The sequence below is a fragment of the Ursus americanus genome, chromosome 5 (genome assembly GCF_024610735.1).
Source record: "Ursus americanus isolate L20-20 chromosome 5, mUrsAme1.1.p, whole genome shotgun sequence".
NCBI lineage: Eukaryota > Metazoa > Chordata > Mammalia > Carnivora > Ursidae > Ursus > Ursus americanus.
The window spans coordinates 45,812,054-45,833,407 of NC_142131.1; the positions used below are offsets into that span (position 1 = coordinate 45,812,054).

Here is a 21,354-nt window from a genome sequence, read left to right on the forward strand (position 1 = left end):
AAGAATTAAATCTTGCCATTTGAAACAACATGGATGGAGCTAGTGACTATAAAGCTAAGCAAAATCAGTCAGAGAAAGACTAATACCATGTTATCTCACTCATGTGTACAATTTAAGAAACAAAACAAAGGAAAAAGAGAGACAGAGACAAATTAAGAAAGACTCTTAACTATAACGAACAAACTGATGGTTACCAGAGGGTAAAATAGGTGATGGAGATTAAAGGGTACATGATTAAAAAAAAAAAATATATATATATATATATATAATTAAATAAATACATGGTGGAAGATAAAGGGACATAAAGGAAGGTAAGGTTTCTACACTTCACTCAAAGTGGTAAAATACTGACATCAGTACTGATACACTGGGATAAATTATCTATGTGTAATGTAATGCCTCAAGCAAGATATACTCCAACACAAAGGGGATCCCTCCTACATTGTTGGTGGGAATGCAAGTTGGTACAGCCACTCTGGAAAAGAGTGTGGAGGTCCCTTAAAAAGTTAAAAATTGAGCTACCCTATGATCCAGCCATTGCACTACTGGGTATTTACCCCAAAGATACAGACGTAGTGAAGAGAAGGGCCATATGCACCCCAATGTTCATAGCAGCAATATCCACAATAGCTAAATCGTGGAAGGAGCCAAGATGCCCTTCAACAGATGACTGGAATAAGAAGTTGTGGTCCATATATACAATGGAATATTACTCAGCTATCAGAAAGAACGAGTTCGCAACATTTGCTACAACATGGACGGCACTGGAGGAGATAATGCTAAGTGAAATAAGTCAAGCAGAGAAAGACAACTATCATATGATTTCTCTCATCTATGGAACATAAGAACTAGGATGATCGGTAGGGGAAGAAAGGGATAAAGAAAGGGGGGGGTAATCAGAAGGGGGAATGAAACATAAGAGACTATGAACTATGAGAAACAAACTGAGGGCCTCAGAGGGGAGGGGGGTGGGGGAATGGGATAGACCGGTGATGGGTAGTAAGGAGGGCACGTATTGCATGGTGCACTGGGTTTTATACACAACTAATGAATCATCGAGCCTTACATCGGAAACCGGGGATGTACTGTATGGTGACTAACATAATATAATAAAAAATAATTAAAAAAAAAAAAGATATACTCCAACACTAAAAAAAAATAGGAAAATCAAACCTGAATTCTAAGAAATGTTCAAGGAAGACAGAAAAAGGAAAAAAAATGAAAAACAGAAAAAAAAAAAGGAAAAGAAAAATGAAATGGTTAAGCCCTAACCTCTAATAATTGTACTGGATATAAATAGTATAAATTTAACAATTAAAAGTAGCCTAAAATTGGCAGAGTGGCTAAAAAAAAAAAACAAAACACAAACACATCCATATCATGGAATACTACTCAGCAATACAAAGAAATCAACTACTGATAAACACAATAATCTGGATGATCTTAAGGTCATTATACTGAAAGGAAAAAGCCTATTTCAGAGGTCACAAATGTATAATTCCATTTACATAACATTTTTAAAATTATAATATAAAGATAAAAAAGATATTAGTGGTTTTGAAAGTATAGAGATGGGGAGTGAGGGTAGGAGTGGCAGGTATGACTATAAAAACAGCACACATTGTACAATTATCTGTTTCTGCGAAAGTGAAGGCAAATCTGAAAACTACCCAGACTATCTAGAATACAGTACAGAACAAGAAGTGGAAAATATGAAAATGAGGTTACAAAACATGGACAATGGAATGAGAAGATCTAATATTATCTAATTAGGATTACGGAAGAATATAATGGAAGAGAGAAGATGGAGAACTAGAAAAAAAATGCTAACGTCTCTTAGAGCCTTTTTTAAAAAGTCTCTAAAAGGTCTATTAAATTAATTCTAATTTGGTTTATTGAGTTAAATAATATATAAAAATAATTTATAGAGGTAAACATTCCTAAAATTTCAGAAAATAAAGAAATTAAATTCCTTAAACGTTAACTGTATTAAATGTTTTGGAAAAAAATTCTTCCTACAGGAACTAAATCTGAAATATTTAAGATCCCAAGTACACATAAGTGAAATCTTCGATAAATTTAAGGCTAATTTAATAACTTTGGTTTAAAAAAAAACACCCTTATGTCTTCTCTGACTTATCAGGGTTAATTATAATACAAACACCTTATTTTGGGTTTTTCTAAGCATATATAGTTTTGCCACTCAAATAACCTAATATTCTCCATAACGTTTAGGAGTATAACCTAATATTCTCCGTAATGTTTAGGAGTATAAAAAAGTAAATCTATGTTCAAGTAAATTCATTCATTATTCAACAGTACTTATATTTTGCATAATTTGCAAGATAATTTCCAAGGTCTTTAGCTTTAGGTAACTTAAAACAGTAAACTATATTGAATAAATTATCACTGAACACAGAATAGAGTTCTCACATGTTAATTACCAAACCTGAGTTCATGTTCTTTTGCTTATTTTTCATATGCAGTATCTTTCAGGCATGTTAATGAACATGTTCATTTTTGCTAATTTAACACTTCACACTTTTATATTTTAACAAAGTATGCCATAGAAAGTAGTATAAAAAGTTCATGAGCTCTAATAGTCAGCTACAATGCTTGTGTCTGCTTGTGTCTGACATCTCTCAAATGTCCAATCCTGCCTCCAGTTTCCTCTATGAAATAGAAGTTACTATGGTTAAGAGTTATAATTAACATAAGTAGCTGAGACTACAGAAGAAGCAATATTTTTTTAAGATTTTATTTATTCATTTGAGAGTGAGAGAGAGAGAGAACACGGGGGGGTGGGGATGGGGAGAGGGAGAAGCAGATCCCCCACTGAGCAGGGAGACCGATGTGGGGCTTGATCCCAGTACCTCATGACCTGAGCCTAAGGCAGACACTTAACATACTGAGCCACTCAGGCACCCCTACAGAAGAAGTAATTTTGACAGAGAAATATAAACTGTATCTGCTTTTACTTTTCGAAGAAAAAAAAGAGTAGTTTTTCCCCCAAAGTAGGAGCTCTCAAAATTTTAGTTTATGAACTTTAAATCCTAAAAAATTTACTGACAATCCCAAAGACTTTCAGTTATGTGGATTGTAACTATTGAAATTTACCATATTAAAACTTAAAACCAAGAAAAAATTTAAATACTTATTTGAATGTATTATGTTAAAATAAATAATTCTTAGTATAATAATGAAAATTGTTTTATCTCACATACCCCATGAGAAAGTCTTAGGGGTCCTGGGCAAGACTCATTCTGTCCTAAACTGAATTGGTGATTTGCTCCAGAAAATAAAGAAAGCACAAGAGAGGACAAAACTTGGAAAATATGTTTTATTTGTGTTGATTTATACTATGTGAGTGTTAAAAAAAAAGCTATGAAATGTATTAAAATTTTAGCAAAATTCAATCAGTTGGGATGTAACTACTTCTTGATTTATTGTTTGATGATTCATATTTATTTTTAAATGCTTTATTGTCACTTCAATTAAACTGGCAACCAAGTATTGTTTTTCAGGCATCAATGATCCTACACTAATCAAATAGTCAACTCTCCTTTGACAACTCTGGATTTGCCTGTTTAAGAGTACACTATAGGGACGCCTGGGTTGCTCAGTCGGTTAAGTGGTTGCCTTCAGCTCAGGTCATGATCCCATTGGGCTTCTTGCTCAGCAGGAAGCTTGCTTCTCCCTCTGCCTGCTCTGCCTGCTGCTCCCCCTGCTTGTGCTCTCTCTGACAAATAAATAAATATTTTTTTTTAAGTGCACTATAAATTTAGGAAAAGAAATCTACCTAAACTACCTCTGAGATTTCTCAGAGAACCCCAGGAAGAGCACAAAGGTTTGCTATCTCACCTTCTAAAAGAGAGGCTAAAAATAACTAGGTTTGTTTGATGTTTACTTTTTTTAAGAGTTGCATGGTAAGAGATGTCAAATGAGAAGAGGTATTAAGCTTTCCCTAGGTTAAAACACAGAGGTAAAGTATATACTTTATGGTAATACTTTCAAAATGTATATTTTACAAGAAGTACTTGGAGATTTGTAAATTCCCTTCCCTTGCCTATTATGTTTGTACCTTCAAGAGAAACACTGATTAAAATATGAAATAACTCTGTAGAGTTTTTCCTATATTCATCAGAGGCCTAGCGGTACAGTGCCTGATATAACAGCATAATGTTGCCAGTCATAATTTCACTTATTATTTAAGATGCTTGTATTTGGCTAAAACTTTACTTCTTTCTTAATTTGAATCTGGCACCTTCTAGGATAGTGGTTCTCAAACAGGAATATATCCCAGACTTAACCATGGCATTTTGTAGAAATACTGATAACCAGATCCTATTTGACACTTAGTGAATCTATTTACCAGATATTCTTGGTATGAAAAAATTAGGCCTACCCATTTTTGTAAATCAGATATAACCATCACATACTTCTTTGAAAATAGGCTTAATCATCATCATTAGAAACAGTTCACCTAAAATTTCTTTGGCATGCCAAATATTCCAAAATAACAAATTACCTTTATTTTGCATGCCACAGAAACAACCACACTTTCTTTCTTTCTTTCTTTCTTTTTTTTTTTTAAGATTTTATTTATTTATTTGACAGGATAGAGACAGCCAGCGAGAGAGGGAACACAAGCAGGGGGAGTGGGAGAGGAAGAAGCAGGCTCATAGAGGAGGAGCCTGATGTGAGGCTCGATCCCATAACGCCGGGATCACGCCCTGAGCCGAAGGCAGACGCTTAACCGCTGTGCCACCCAGGCGCCCCCACACTTTCTTATTAGTAACATTATTTTTATTATGAACCCTCATCAAATCTTCCATATTTAACAATTATCAGTAATAAATTAACCATGATCATTAAATCTTCGTCAACTATATATAGTTTTTGTTTTCTTTTGATGCCTTCCCAAAGATTCTGCTATAAGCTAGATAGCACAGTTTGTATCTTCAACAAAGGACAGACTCTGAGCCTTGTGGGGAAAAAAAAAAAAAACTGTATCAGGCGCTTCACACTACCAATATTTCAAAAAAATAGTCTTGGGTAGAAGGTTCCATGTTGACAGTGCTTCAATAACTTTTAAACCTTATCACTGGACAAGAAGAATTTCTAGGATGAGTTCAGAAACAGATCATGAAGGCATACTGCCAACAGATGCAATGGAACAATTACATGAAATATTATGAAGACATGGGGACCTTTAGAAGATGAGAGCTCACTCTAATTTCTAGGTATTACAGACATAATTTGACTGAGAGAGCTTCCCAGACTTAGTTTCCTATCTAAGCAAATAATAGAGGCTTTTAAAAGGTCAATGTCAGATTTCTTATGCAAACTTCCAGAAAGAAGTTAATTTTGTGATCTTATTTATTATGCAGTATTGTTTGGCTCTAGATTTGCAAAGCAAACTCAAAGAGGCCTATACGGTTAATGAACAATCTTGTTGCATCTATGCAGATAAGCCAAACATGAGACCAACCTTTCTTGTGACCAAGAATAATCTCTGAGATTGTTGTGATCATGAGATCATAGGCTGTCAGGAAAAACTGTGAAAGACTTTGAAATAAGCAAAAAATATTACTGTCTAGCATACATTTCATGGTTATGTGTCTTACTTTTTTTTCTGTTATACCTCTATTACAGCTGATGCCAACGCAAATGATTCTTATCAATAAAAATACAAATGAAGTTTTCCCTTCAGAAGCAGCTAATTATTGCTCTGTAAAATGCAATTTTACATTTATGTGTAAATTTATTTGAGCCTTCCTAACAGCCTCCACATACATGTATTCTTTGAATTCTTCAAATGAGCTAATTAGCTCAATAAAATCTTTGACACTTGTTCAAGTAAAATTAAATTATGAAAAAGGCAATTGGTTATACTACCATAAAATAATGATGCCGATACGTTTTAAAGATGCAGGGGATAGGCTAGCAGATTTTAAGTTAAAGAGTAGAAAAAAAGATGAATTATATTAACAAAAATATGTAAAATTTGGAGATATACTGAATTCCATGCAAATTTTTAAAAATATACATATTTACATACATTCATTCATATATACATACATACATAAGTTACAAGAACAATGAACCCTAAGTTACAAAACATTTAACAGTTTAAATAATACAGAAGCATACAAATAGTGCTCATACACTGACCTCAAAGGTTTCTCAAAGGCAAAACAGCACTTCTGAAAAATTCTCATCAGGATTATTCTTAAAATAACCTTTATTTCACAAATTCACACATAATGAAATCTTAAGGTTATTACACCAGAAATGTGCTCTAACTTCAGCAAAACTACATATAGCTCATCTCTTCCACAATTTACACCAGGCAAGTTACTTGACCTGTATTTTAGTGTCCTCAATGTTAAAATGTGGGTAGCAAAACCTACCTCAGAAAGTTGTTTTGGAATTAAATGAGTTAACATATGTACAATCAGAACAGTATGTGGCCCACTGAAGTTATTATTTTAATTTTATATGCCATATGCAACATATTATGAAACATCAGATAAAGCAAACCAATAATATTCCTCAAACTCAAGATGAGTATTTGGTTTTAAAACGTTTTTTTAATAAGACTCAACAAAAACTGAAGACTACGCGCTTTCTAACACAACTTCCTTTTTCTCCCCCCTCACTGTTGCAATTAGATCGTTTCCTGCCTTCTCTCCTCACCTCCCCATCCCAACAGTGACATTCAAATTGAAACAATTACTAAAATGGAGGGAAGGGGGAATGTACAGCATGTAAGTACACTTAGCCTATGAGGTACTAAGGTATTAAAATCGTGATATTAAAAAGTTCTATTTCCAGGCACAAACTAATTTGATTGAGAAATTTCTCATCAGTATTGTGAAGAAACAGAACTAGATCTTTAAAGTCCCCATCAGCTCTCAAATTCTCTGAATCTATGTTTATGGGAAGCCTTAGTAAGCAAAACCTGGGAACTAAAAACAAAGAATTCACTTTTGGTGGAGTAAACACAGTTTGATGTAAAGATACATTAATAGGCCTTTTTACTTCTTAAAACAAAAATATATATTTCTCCTGGAATAGTTTTTAGTCAAACACTATTTAAGTCTCAAATCCTTCCTATTTTTAACCTTTATGAAGAAAAGACTGTATTGCTACATCATTTACACAGGAAATTAAATCATAAAACCTTTTATACAGAAAGCTTTAGGAGAAAAAGCAATGAAAACACACTTAAAAACTCATGCCAAACAATTTTTAGAGTAATTTTTTTAAATTAGTCATTTTTTAAAAATCAAAATCATGAGAAAAAACAATTATACCAATGTAAGATACCTATGTTTCGTAGAATTTCAACAAGTTTTTCTCTTTTGGAGTACTGGCCAACTTGGAGAATGGTCTGCTGAACATCTCTACATGCTCCACCCACTTGTCCAACAGCAACAAACAAATAATTCGACTTTAAAAACTCCCCAGCCAACCTTCAAAGACAAAAGATTATTCCTTAACTTATCCTCTTCCATTAGTACTTATAATATGCACTGAATTTCTGCAAGTGTTACTTCAATATTAGATTGTAACAACTATAATAAGGTAAATAACTTATGTCATCCAAGTACTAATTCCAAAAATCAGTATAAAATGTTAACATTTTTTTAAATACTCAACAACTGTTAGTGAAAAAGTTTGTGTCAAATTATGGATACAGTAATTTCAAGTGGATATGGTGGCCATTAAAACTATATAAAATGTGTATGTTATAATGTAAATTATGCTTAAATATCAGACTACGACAAACAGGAATTTTTGTTAAAAGCTGAAATGCAAGCCTAGGGCAAAAATTCTATTCTTCACAAATGCTTTTATGTGTATTATTGCTAGGAGTTATTTTCTGATAACATTATTTGTTAAATTACTATACTTTGAACAATTATGAGCAAACCAGTTCTTAGGTCAGTGCTTTTCATGTCATGACACATATAAAAAATGGTATTTATAGAGCATAACTAAGGGAAAAAAATCACACAAGAGGTGAAGGGCCTAGGGGCTGATGCTCACCCCAAAGGTTGAGGGTATCAGCATGTTGACACACACATAACTCAATGACAGCACACAACTGAGGTCTACTTTAGATCATCTGAAAACATAGGGAGGGGAGAAAGGGAACTGCCAATCAAAGAGCTGAGTTTTCTGGGATTAAGGAGGAGGTCCAAATCTGTCATCAGTCCTCCTCTTTCCCATTTAGTAGTCCCTTACTTTCCATATGCCTCTTAAAATATCAAGAAAATAGTTCAAACTCAGCATTTCCAGAATTTTAATAAATCATTGCTGCTTTCTCCTCACCTGCTCTTACAATAAAAGAAAAAGTTTCTTTTTGATATCCCTCCTTTTAAAGTCAAGCACCTTCTCAACCACAAATCTCAAAACCATCTGGAATTCTTTATTATCTGTCATCCTTCTCTAAAACATTTAGTGAGTGTCTGTGTCAGGCACACATGGTGCAAAGTACTGGGAGTACAAAGATGAATTTGATGGTCTGTGACACTGAGATGCTCACATCAGCAAGATAAACATAGTTATATAAAAAATAATTACTATATTTTAAAGTATCATTTTAATATTTGTATAATCACATTAAACTTTTTAATATTTAATATATTTTAATATAATATTCTAGTTTTAATAATTAACATCTACTGAACACTTCCTATATTCCCAAAAATGAGCAAAGTGTTTAAAACAGTTTCACAAACACAATGGCAGGAAATAGATGAAATGATGTAAATTTGGAAGAGCTTTCAAGTATGAAGCTGGATCTAAGCAGCAAGAGGCAAGAATGTAGAACAGTGGTGATTAGGGAAAAGCATTCTGAGAAGAAAGAAGAAACAAGAATAGATAATGAGGAGGGATAGACAGAATTTGGCCTGATCAGCCAAAAGGAAATACTTTTAATAGACAAGAAATATATGATTCCAAGTAATAAAGCAGTAGATTACATCATGTATAGAGTTTGAAAGATGGTTAATCTGTGAAGATGGGAAGACATGGGAGGGTTTACTTTGAATAAATGTCAAAAAAAAAAACAGACTTTATTTTGGAATCATTACTAACACAAAATTGAGATTAGAGTCCAGGGAGACAGATTAGAAAGCCACTAACAATGAGCAGAAGGAAACTGAAAAGGACTTAAATTAAGGTAGGAAACAGAGAAGAAACTAACAGATTTGAAATGTTCTAGAGATAACTACCAAAATGAGTATTTTTGAAGGGAGAAAGTTAAAGCAGTATGAGGGAGCAATCAATAGGATTCAAAGGATTTCTGGCTTAGAAAGAACTTGCTGCCAATAAGGAAAACTGGATAGGAAAGAAGGTATTGAAGAATAGCTTCCATTTTGGACATAATGAACATTAGTTATTGGTAATTCATCTAAGAAGAAAATACTCTTTTTAAAGAAAAAAAAGATTTTTTTTATTTATTTGAGAGAGAGAGCATGAGAAGGGGGTAGGGACAAAGAGGGAAAAGCAGATTCCCTGCTGAGCAGGGAGCCCAGTGTGGGGCTGGATCCCAGGACCCTGAGATCATGACCTGATCTGAAGGCAGACATTTAACCGACGGAGCCACCCAGGTGCCCTGAAGAAGGTACTCTTAAAGTGTTAAATCCTCAAGTCTGGTGCTCAGGAAAGAGATTAGGGATACAGGTAATAAATGTGGGACAGTTACAGAAAAAAAAACATAAACCACGGAAATGGATGCTGCAATGGTTTAGTGAACATGCACAATTATAAAAGTGTACTTTCAACACAGTAATGGGCAACTTGTAACATTTGAAAGCAGAGAGTGAAGCAAGTGAGGAGTCTTCAGTAACTTAAGACTGTAAGCAACTCAAGGTCAGGGCCTCTATTTTGTTTGCCATATATCCCCAGGACTTATAATCAAATATGGCTCATAAAAAGCACTCAACAGGGGCGCCTGGGTGGCACAGCGGTTAAGCGTCTGCCTTCGGGTCAGGGCGTGATCCCGGCAATCTGGGATCGAGCCCCACATCAGGCTCTTCTGCTATGAGCCTGCTTCTTCCTCTCCCACTCCCCCTGCTTATGTTCCCTCTCTCGCTGGCTGTCTCTATCTCTGTCGAATAAATAAATAAAATCTTTAAAAAAAAAAAAAAAGCACTCAACAAATATTAGTGATGAGAGTACAATCAATCATGTTGACTGGCCAATACCCAAATACCTTCCTATTTTAGGGTGAATCAAAAAACAGAGAGGCAACAGAATATTACCTGCTATTTAGGTAGGTAATTACCTACCCACTATTAATTGCCAAAGATGAAGATGGAAATGCAGATAACACTTTCCAAATTTAAGACACCATTTAATATAAGAAACTATTATTTTATATACTAATAAGCAAGAAAAAAATCCTAACTGATCAACAATGCTTTATTATTTAGACATCTTCCCCAATAAAAAGCTCTTTTTAATCTTACACAGAGACTTTTTAAATCATCTCTTAAGTAAACTAAATCGATAACCAGCCCCACTATCTGATGACTTTTGACGTGTTTGAGTCCATGTGACACTCTATCAGACAAGGAGACCCACTTCACAGCAAAAGAAGTAATGAAGCAGGCCCATAACCATAACGTCTATAGGTCGTATCACTGCACTGACTAAGGAAAGGGTTAAGGTATAGGCAGGGAAAGATAGGGGGCCCCTGGCTAGGCTCTGAGACTATTTCTGGCAGGTAGAAGTGCTAAGACACACTGAACAAGGTATAAGAAAACATACCACCTGGCCTTGGATGTTATCGGGAGTATTTTTCTTTGGCGGCTACAGTGTATCACAGAAAATGATCAAACCTCAAAGAATTAAGTCATTAATAGGGTTACCAATAGCCCTTGCTAAAACCAAGATGACACAACAATCTGAAGGACGCAAGTTTCCCAGTCAGTTCTCAATAAAAGACTGCCACTAAAAGCCCTCAGTGGCAACCCATTCCAGACCCCTCTCCCTCCAGAGAGCTTTCTCTGTATCCTTACTTATTAAAACTCTATCGCTTTACTCACTCTCCTTTTCTGCGAGATTCATTCTTCGACTCTGTGAGACAAAAGCCTAGTTCTCTTGCTTCACCACAACACTCAGAAGCTGTCATCCCGACAAAGTGGAACATCCACTTAAAGAACAGCTCACAGGCCAGCTTGGAAGTGTTTCTTTACAAGGATAGCACATCATTCAACAGGGCACAGTAACTTTCAATCAGAAATCTTTATATGGTGCATTCGGTCTGAGAACCAAGGGATGCAAGCAAGAGTGTCCCCCTTACCATCAGTCCCAGTGACCCACATAGGAAATCTGTGCTTCCCATCCCTCCTAAGCTACAGATTCTGCAGGTTTGGAGGTCTTGGTTCCTAAAGAGAGATAAGTTCTGTCAGAGTCAACAGGAGGAGTCTTATTGAGTTACAAGTTAAAGTTGCTTTCTGGTCACTTCAGGCGGCTTGTGGCCAAGGAAGCAGCAAGCAGGAAGAAGAGTCACAATTCTAGAAGGGATGTGTCACCCTAATCTCAGAATTCACCAATCCATATAGTATATATAGTAAGATATTCGATACATGTCAACAACTAGTACATGAATTTTCTAAGAAAGGCCCAGTTTTCCTAAGCTCTATAATTTTGGTTTGAAGATACAAATATAAAAATAACTTCATTTAGTAAGCACTTATGTAATCACACACATATACACATTTGAACAAAATGTGACACTGATGCAAAGCCAGGGATAAGGGCAAGAAACAACGAAATGAAAAATACAGTCAACTTTTTAAGAATACATCCACTTCTTAAACTATCTATGTTAAAATCTTAACATAAAAAAACCCTCAAAAATAATATATTCACATTGCTTTTCCTTTCATAAAAGCATTTATGTACAAAACAATTATTTTTAAGAAGAAAAAAATGTTACCTTTGAATTTCTTCTGGAAAAGTTGCACTAAACATAAGGGTTTGACGCTGTTCCTTTGATGGCATTCCAGGGCAGGAAATTAACTTCTTCATTTCTGGTCCAAAACCCATATCCAGCATGCGATCAGCTTCATCCAAAACTAAATGTTTGACTTGTCTGAGACCAATCTTTAAGAATATTTTCAAGAGTTAGAGCAGAAAATGCATACTAATCGATATATTAAACTATAATGTTCCTCACAAGTCCAACTACTAATTTATTCTTAAGCATGAAGAATAGAAATCAATGCATAAAATAATGAGAATTGTTATGCTTAGATAACACTAGTACTGTTTATTTAAATATTGATTAACAATTCTTGATTTTCATTAACATGTTAGCCACTAGACACATATAGCTATTGTGTATTTGAACCCTGGCTAGTATACCTAAAGAATGGATTTTTTTATTTTATGTCATTTTTAAATTTGTATAGCCACATGTGACTCCTGACTACTGTATTGGACTACACAGATGAAGATCTTATTATCTGATAAAATCAGACTCTTTAATGGAAAGAAAAATGTCCTAACAGCATGACATATTCAAACGTCTTATAAGTTGTAAATTTAGCTCTAACACTTTTTTTCAACTTATTACTTAATATAAGTCAATCAATAATTCAATGATTTTAATTTTTTTGTCTTTTCAAATGTTTCACATAAACTGTAGAATTAAAATTATTTATATACAACTATGACACAGAAGTAATGAGATGATTAAAATATTCTTAATGAGTTTGCATTTTCCAATTGTTTGACTTGATGTAGCAATACATATTTAGGATTTTAATTATTGTTTTGGCCTCAGAAAATGTCTGTTTTTTAAAGATCAGCAGGGTTCATGAGAGAGATGATATGCTGACTTGTTGACTTCTTGATTCTTTTTTTATTATAATATTTTTTTATTATATTATGTTAGTCACCATACAGTACCTCCCTAGTTTTTTATGTAAAGTTCCATGATTCATTACTTGCGTACAACACCCAGTGCACCATGCAATATGTGCCTTCCTTAATACCGGTCACCAGCCTATCCCATTCCCCCACCTCCCTCCCCTGTGAAGCCCTGTTTGTTTCTCAGAGTCCATAGTCTCTCATGGTTCATTCCCCCTTCTGTTTACCTTCTTCTTCCCTTTCTTCTCCTACCGATCTTCCTACTTCTTATGTTCCATAAATGAGTGAAACCATATGATAATTGTCTTTCTCTGCTTGACTTAAAGCTCTAACACTTTAAACTCTTAATAAATTCTCCATTCTCTAATCACTTGGGAGCAACTGAGAAATTTCTGTCACTTTTGCGTGAATACTTATTACTATAAGGAGAAGCAGACTTTTTCAAGGAAAACAAATGAATTTGGCACAACCATGTAAGTTATTTAGTGAGAAATCGAGGTGGATTTCTCTGGATAGTCTGCATAAGTATCCAAAGAAAACTATCTCTATGAAGAAAGACCATGTTTTGAGTAACCCCTTTAGAGAAGAGCCTAAAAAAGCAAATGAGGTTCATCAAAATGAACTTAAAGCACTAAAATCACATAATGTGTTAAGTGAATACCTAAATTAAGTACATAAACCTAAATGTCTTTTTAAAGACTCAGAAATTTAACAGTCCTGGTTAACATCATTCCTTTGCTTAAAAAGGAAACAAATGCTAATGCAATCAGGCTTTCATTTAGGAAGAAAAGATGTCATCATGACTTACATGAAACTAGACAGAAGCATTTACTCCATTTCTCCCAGTATAGTGGAATATGGGATATAGATTTGAGTCAGATCCAGATTCTAACCCTAGCTCTATCATTAGAGCTAAGTGAGGGATTTTAAATAAATTACATCATCTCACTCATTGTCTTCTCAAATACAAAATAGGAAATACTATTTATTTCCTGTTAGAATTATTTTAATAATTATGTAAGAATGCATTCAGAGAATGGCTCCTGGGTGGCTCAGTCAGTTGTGTCCAACTCCTGGTTTTGGCTCAGGTCATGATTTCAGCGTTGTGGGATTGAGCCCCGTCCGCAGCGTAGTCTGTTTAAGACTGTCTTTCTGTTTAAGACTGTCTTTCCCTCTCCCTCTACCCCTCCTGCCCCGTGCTCACTCTCTAAAATAAATAAATAAATCTTAAAAAAAAAAAAAAGAATGCATTCAGCGAATCTAATGGGGGCCTAACATAAATGGTACTCTAATAAACCCCTATCTCTTTGCATCATTCTTTCCCTGTCCCATTAAAAAAAAAAATTATTACTCAATCCACAATTTTATTACCAGTCTAGGGCCTACCTTTTCTTTACCTATGATATCCATCAGTCTCCCAGGAGTGGCACATAATATATTACAGCCTTGTACTATTTGTCGAATTGAATGCCCCAGTTGGGTTCCCCCATATATAACAACAGCTCTAACACAAGTCCTATTAACAAGAAAAATGTATGTTATTTTCTAGTTATGTGAAAAGTATACATTTGTTTCTAACAAGATATAAAAAGAAATCCATAAAGAAAAAAACTAATACTCAACTATCTGAAAAAAACCAAATTCCTCCTAGGAAGAAGTTGAAAAGCAAATGACAATGATGAAAAAAACCCCTGCAGTCTATCCAATAAAGGGCTCCTCAAAAACAATAGTAAACACAAACACCACCTCATAAAAATTGGCCAGAAACATGAACAAGTGGTTCATAAAAAATAAAAATGGCTTTTAAACATTTTTTAAGGTCAACATTACTTTAAAAATGAAGACAAATGAAGACTAACACATTTTTCCTGAAGTGTAATAATACCACGTTAGCCATGGTGTGGGGAAATTGGCACTCAAAAGGATACAGTGAGACAGGCTCTTTCACAATTTTAATCTCTCTTAAAGTTTAAAAACTTCTCTCTTGTCCCAGTAAATACACATGTATGAATTTACCCTCCAGATATGGCCCCACAAATGGGGAAAGATGACTTTATAGTAATATTTACTGTTAGTTTTCAGTCTTTTGATACTAAAAATAAAGCTAAGTGTCTAACAATAGAAAAGTACTAATTACAGTCCAGTCGTCTAAAGGGATACCGTGCATTCATAAAAAGAAAAAAGGGTATAGCTCCAGATTAAGCATTATCGCCAACATTTACCATTAAAAAATAAAGTGACAACAGTTCAGTATGCTACCATTTGCTGAAAGGAGGATTAAACTGCATACACGTGCGCCAACTATTTCTACATTAATTCATACAAAACTGTTAAGAGTGGGTAACTCTAAAGAGGAGAATTAAATAAGTGGGGGGTGAAGAGTACAGGACAATTTAATGGTTTTTTTAAGTTTATTTATTTATTTAAGTAATCTCTACACCCAACATGGGGCTCGAACTCATGACCCTGAGATCAAGAGTTGCATGATTGGGTCTCCTGGGTGGCTCAGTCAATTAAGTGTCCGGCTCATAATTTTGACTCATAATTTGGCCCAGATCATGATCTCATGGGTCATGGGATCAAGCCCTGCATCAGACAGTACTGAGCGTGGAGTCCACTTGAGATTCTCTCTCTCTCTCTCTCTCTCTCTCTCTCTCAAAAATAAATAAATAAATCTCAAAAAAAAAAAAAAAAAAAAAAGAAGAGTTGCATGTTCTACTGAATGAGCCAGCCAGGCACCCCAAAGACTTGATGTTAATTAAATAAACTCATTACTTTAAACAGATTCTTTGTTTTCTCCTATTGCTAGGCCTAAATAAGGTAATACATAACAAACACTTATAACTTAGCAAATGCTAAGGATTCAGTAACTTAGTTATTACCATTACTATTCTAAGTGTACCATAACTTAACCAGTCCTTGAGTGAAGACATTTAGATACTTTTCAGTCTTCTGCCACAATGTTACAACAAATTTCCATGTGCAAATATTCATTCTGTGCATACATATTATCTGAATTTACCATGCATATTTAAAAGAAAAAAAAGTGTTTTTTACCTGACTTACAAGCCTAAAAGCAACACAGTACATGGGGACTATTAGGACAAAACACTGGTTTAAGCAATATGTATCCACTTTAAAAAAAAAAAAATCTGTTAAACTTGACATGAGATTTTTAATAACTTTAGTTTTTTCTTCTTATTTTAAAATAAACTGATTCAGGGGTGCCTGGGTGGCTCAGCTGGTTGAACATCTGACTCTTGATCTCAGCTCAGGTCTTGATCTCAACGTTGTGAGTTCAAGCCCCACTCTGGGCTCCATGCCTAGCGTGGAGTTAAAAAAATAAACTAATAAACTAAAGAAAATGTTAACAATTTCTACATAGAAAGCTCTAAAAAAAAAAAACCTGCAAAAACAACACTAAGATCCAATCAGATAAAGTGGTAAATAGCACTGTTTAATTAACAAAGGAAAATTTATTAAGCATTCCAAAGGCAGTTCACAACCTCTTAATAAATGAAAAAAATGAAGATACCTGTGGTGGTTTAAAAATATATACACAAAATTCTTCCATATTCCTTCCTTTCTTTAAATAAAGATCCTAACTCTCTTTCCCCTTACGTGTATGTGAGGCTGGGTTCATACATGTGCAACCTGCGCAGTCTACATAGGGTCCCAAGGTAAGAAAAGCCCTTAGCTTGGTTTAATGCTCTGCTATATGCTGTCTTAAAATTCATAATAATTTTTGAACAAGGGACCCTGCACTTTCATTTTGCACTGGTTCCAGCAAATGACATAGCTAGTCCTGAGTATGGGGTTGACTTAGTAACTTGCTGAGTGATGAACACAATAGGACAGAAGTGACTGAGACTGTTTTAAAAGACCCATGGTAACTTCCTCCTTGCTCTTTCTCGTTTATCACTCTAAGCAAGCTAGAGTCACTTCCTAAGGACAACCAAGGATCCTTATGGGAACGGTACAGTCAAGCCTTCAGACGACTGTAATTGTTGGCTGGTATCTTGTCTACAGTCTCTTAAGAGACCTCAAGCCAGAAGCACTCAGCTAAACTGTTCTCCAATTCCTAATCCCCAGTAACTAATAGGTAATAGTTATCATTTTGAGCAACTAGGTTTTAGGTACTGTGTTAGGCAGCAATAGATAATACAAAACCAAATGTTGGCAAAATGAATAATGAAATTGGCATTCTCATATACTGCTGATAGAAATGTATATTGGTGAAAGCTTTAAGTTCATGCCCTTTAACATTAAACTTATAAAAACCTACTCTATGGAAATACTTAAACCATTAAAACAGAAAAACTTTACTTATCAAGCTGTTCATTGTAATTTTATTTATAGTAGCCCCAAAGTAGGAACAACCTAAATGCCCCAAAATAGAGACATAAATACATACACATATAATCTTAAAATGATTAAAAATTGGGGTGATTATAATATAAGCATTCTCTATATTATGAAGTTATATGTAAACAGATTATTATTAGGGACACCCTAAGTACATTAAACATACATTTAAAACTAACAGAAAATATACCACCAATATGTTCACTATTTTCTTTCTACTTCTATTATCATCTGATTTTTAATATGTATGCTTTTTAAAAAACAAGCATGTTTATTTTAAAAATAAAAATAAACAGGGATTCCATAAAGATTATGAAAAAGTACACTTCAATCAAATACATTAATTACATGACTGAACTGAGTTCTTCCCAAAATAAAAAATCTCTGAAGAAAAACTTGTTTTGAGTGGCATTCCAGATGTACATACCCAAAAGAAAACTTTCTGGCTTCCAGATAGATCTGATTGATCAATTCTCGAGTTGGTGCTACAATAATACACTCTGGTTCCTGCAGCTCTTTAAAACGACTGGCTGTTATTCCATCACGCATCATATGTGCCAAAATTGGCAAGAGAAAAGCTGCCTAGGAGTTGAATTACATAATTTACAAATTTATAATACATCATCTTTCTTCCTGCAGAAATAAATCTATTCTTTATTCCCTTACAGCTTCTACATTCTTCTTCCACCTTACTGGTAAATTTAAGATGAGAGAGGAAAACAATTTTTACTTCAGTGAGTTTTTAACACTTCAACTTTTGATAGATATCTTTCAGTTATTTAAAAAGCATACCCATGAATTCTAAATAATTAACATTAACTTATTTATAGAGGGTAATGTATACATAACCTGATGTAAATCCCTGCATTTAGCCATTACTCTAAATGAATTCCTTTTGGAGTAGAACTGAAATTATCACAGAATGCATGACAAAAGTGGTACACAAAGAGCAAAAAGTGGGAAATCATTCATTTGGATTACTCACCCTTAGTGAAGTTAATGTGGCAAGAGAAATTTTGTGCTATAGTTTTCTCAATAAGCAAATCCGACAGTAAAATCTACCTCCAAAATTATGTATTAGAGGCTGCTGTATTATATAACTCATTTATTATCCCTTCAATTCTACTACCAGAGGCTGATTAAAGCTAAAATAGCATGAACCACAATTCTTTGATTCAGAAAGGATAGGCTTTAAGGCTCATCTCAGGGAATCCTGTTTAACAGACAGATCCCAGAAGTAAGTCCTAAGATCAAACCAATCTCATCAGTTCTTTTTAGATAGCATAACCTGAAGTTACTTCATATTAAAGACCAGGTACAACACATATTGCTATTTCTCATTCTTTTGACTCCAAAATTTTATCAGCTTTATTATGCAACTTATTGTCTCTCTTTCTCTGCTTTTTATAACCTCTGGTGCTTTGACCCTCAATCGTTTTGTTTTATTTTATTTGGGGGGGGGAGGGGCAAAGACAGAGGGAGAAAGAGAAACCCAAGCTGGTTCCATGCCCAGCACAGAGCTTGATGAGGGGCTCAGTCTCACAACTATGAGATCATGATCTGAGCCCAAATCAAGAGTCGGACACTTAACTGACTGAGTTACCCAGGCACCCCTCAACCATTTTGTTTTAGATACTACCATCTTCCAGAAGGAAGTGAACAGTCTTAAAATGAATTAAACATCCATGAACTGCAACACTACTCGAGAAATGGTTCAAAATTCTTTCTTCAGAAGTATAAAAACCCCAATAAAGCCAGAATTCAGAAGCAAAAAAATGTGTTTTTAACAGTTCCCTGAAATCATCAACCTTCCATCCAACAAAAAAGACTCAAACTACTTGAGAAGAACTAAAGTTCAAAAACTATAAATAATTTGAATATGGGGTAGAATACACGTGGGGAAAAAGGACTTACAGTCTTTCCAGACCCTGTCTGAGCACAAGCCATCAAATCTCGTCCTGCTAATATAATAGGAATACTGTATTTCTGCACAGGAGTAAGCTTAGTATAACCAGCTTTAGAAATGTTGTTATTCAGTGTCTGACAGAGATTAGCTTCCTCAAAAGTCTAAAAAAAGGGGGAAGGGTATGATTAAATTTCATACATCATATGCAGATCATTCCATAAACATATTTCATTTGAGTTAGTCTTAAGTTTTTGTTAATTCTACTTTATATACTAAAGTTACTTTACCAATATGCCCCCACTCAAAAGTACTATCAACAGCCGGTATATTATTACTTGACTGAATTAAAGAGCATTCCCTATAGACACTAGTTCTAAAAACATTTTCTTCTGGCCCCTTAAAACCTGTAAAATATAAATATCCTGATCAGTAACAATGGCTCATTAACAACAGGGGACCAGAGGTGCCCCCCGCTCCTTAAAATATCATTCTCCTAAGACAGACTCTCTCACATACTTAGGAAGAAGAAATCTTCAATCCCTAGGAAAAATACCCTTTTTATTAAATTTAAATGAAGTTCTCATCCTAGTTTGGGAATGTGGGAATGAAATTTAATACTCTTTCAACATAGCCATTAATTCTATGAGTAGTATATGGTAGATATGGTTCTCAATTTCTAACCTAAACCATTATATGCTAAAAATGAAATTTTTGTATTCTGTTATATCAACCTACGGAAATGTACCATATATTTTACAAACAAAGTTTGCTACAGTCAATACAGAAATAATTATTACACTGACCAGAATTGCTGGTGGTGCATCATGTCCAGATACTTCCACAAGAATAGTATCATATTTGTCAAAGTTTATGCCCGTCTGATAATGTGCAAAGATGGAATCCTCATCCTCAGGTGGAGGAGGCGGTATGTAGGTTACCTTTGGTCCTTAGAATTCAAATAAAAGATAGAGCTTACATTACAAGGACCAGAAGAAAAGTAAGAGGGAAAACAAAAACTGAAAATCAAATTTTAAGTACTGAAGAACTTCCCACTGTTTACCATTAAAGTTTTCACTTCAAATTTTAAAAAAAGGTTAACTCTACTCTTATTTTTCATTTTTATTAAAATGCAACAGACGTTCATGTGGCTCACACAAAAATTAATATACCTTGAGTATCACCACTTTCTCCTCCTTCGGCTTCTGACTTCCAAGAATCTTAAACGGAATCAAACCCCCAAAAAAAAGATAAATATTTTTTTAATTGAGGGGTGAAAGAACTTTCACTATGAAAATCAAATACCTTATCTAACGTAAAACTTACTTTTTCCAGAGCCTGTTACTACTTCTTCATTTAAACCTCTGTAACCACCTAATTAAAGAAATCCATACTGATAATTAGTCAAGATACAAGGCTGTGTACATCTTTATTTTCATTGCTTGTCTTCAAAAAGAACAAGTTCTAAAAATAGACATCTTTAAAGTCCTTCATACAAATAAGACAAGACAAACAGAATCCTTAACAATTTTAAGTTTAATATTCAAAATGCTAATTTTATGTAGATGATACTGTTTTATGTTATCAGTTTTTTGTTTAACTGTTCAGTCCCTTTCCTAGTTCCTATATTCCTCAGCAAAGGAATGTATATTCTAAAATGAACTAAAAGTCCATCTGTATTCAGGTATCCCCATTACCATTCCCAAGTTGTATGATTCAGCAGGACCCAGCATATAGTCATACTCACAGCTATGATTTATTACAGTGAAATGACAGAAAGCATCAGCAAAGGGAAAAGGTATTAAAAGCCGGTATTAAAACTACAGTGTTGTAAAAACGCTCCAGGCACAGTAAGCCATTCTTAAACTAGTTAGGGTGGTGAGAAACCTCCCCAAATCCAATCTCCCAGATGCCAGGAAAAAAACAATCTGGTAAGCAGGACATTCAAAGAATAGCAATCAGGCCTGTCATGTTAACTTTTTTCCATACACTATCTTCATGGTTTTAAGTAACTAGTCCTCTATTGTGCCACTTTCCGGTACTACCACAAAAAATAATAAGGTCTTCATTAGATTTGAAAATCTAACTAGATATATTTTCACATGTAAGCTCTTTTTCTTGTCCTGAATGTCCACAGGTCTTCAAATCCTTTACCCAACAAGATTTGAGCATTTGTAGATATGGTTTAAATA

At 34.4% G+C, this 21,354-nt stretch overlaps 1 protein-coding gene across 1 annotated transcript in view; it reads right to left on the minus strand.

Annotated features, from left to right (window-relative positions):
* Positions 1-21,354, minus strand: part of DDX4 (DEAD-box helicase 4) — a 73,592-nt gene that overhangs the window by 5,264 nt on the left and 46,974 nt on the right. Inside the window, exons 11-18 of the mRNA XM_087862141.1 lie at positions 20,489-20,536; positions 20,335-20,382; positions 19,969-20,111; positions 19,174-19,326; positions 17,687-17,841; positions 14,281-14,410; positions 11,960-12,126; positions 7,333-7,478 (exon numbers count right to left, since the gene is read on the minus strand). Of these exons, the coding sequence (XP_087718267.1) occupies positions 7,333-7,478; positions 11,960-12,126; positions 14,281-14,410; positions 17,687-17,841; positions 19,174-19,326; positions 19,969-20,111; positions 20,335-20,382; positions 20,489-20,536 (990 nt within the window). The remainder of the gene's footprint in view (positions 1-7,332; positions 7,479-11,959; positions 12,127-14,280; positions 14,411-17,686; positions 17,842-19,173; positions 19,327-19,968; positions 20,112-20,334; positions 20,383-20,488; positions 20,537-21,354) is intronic.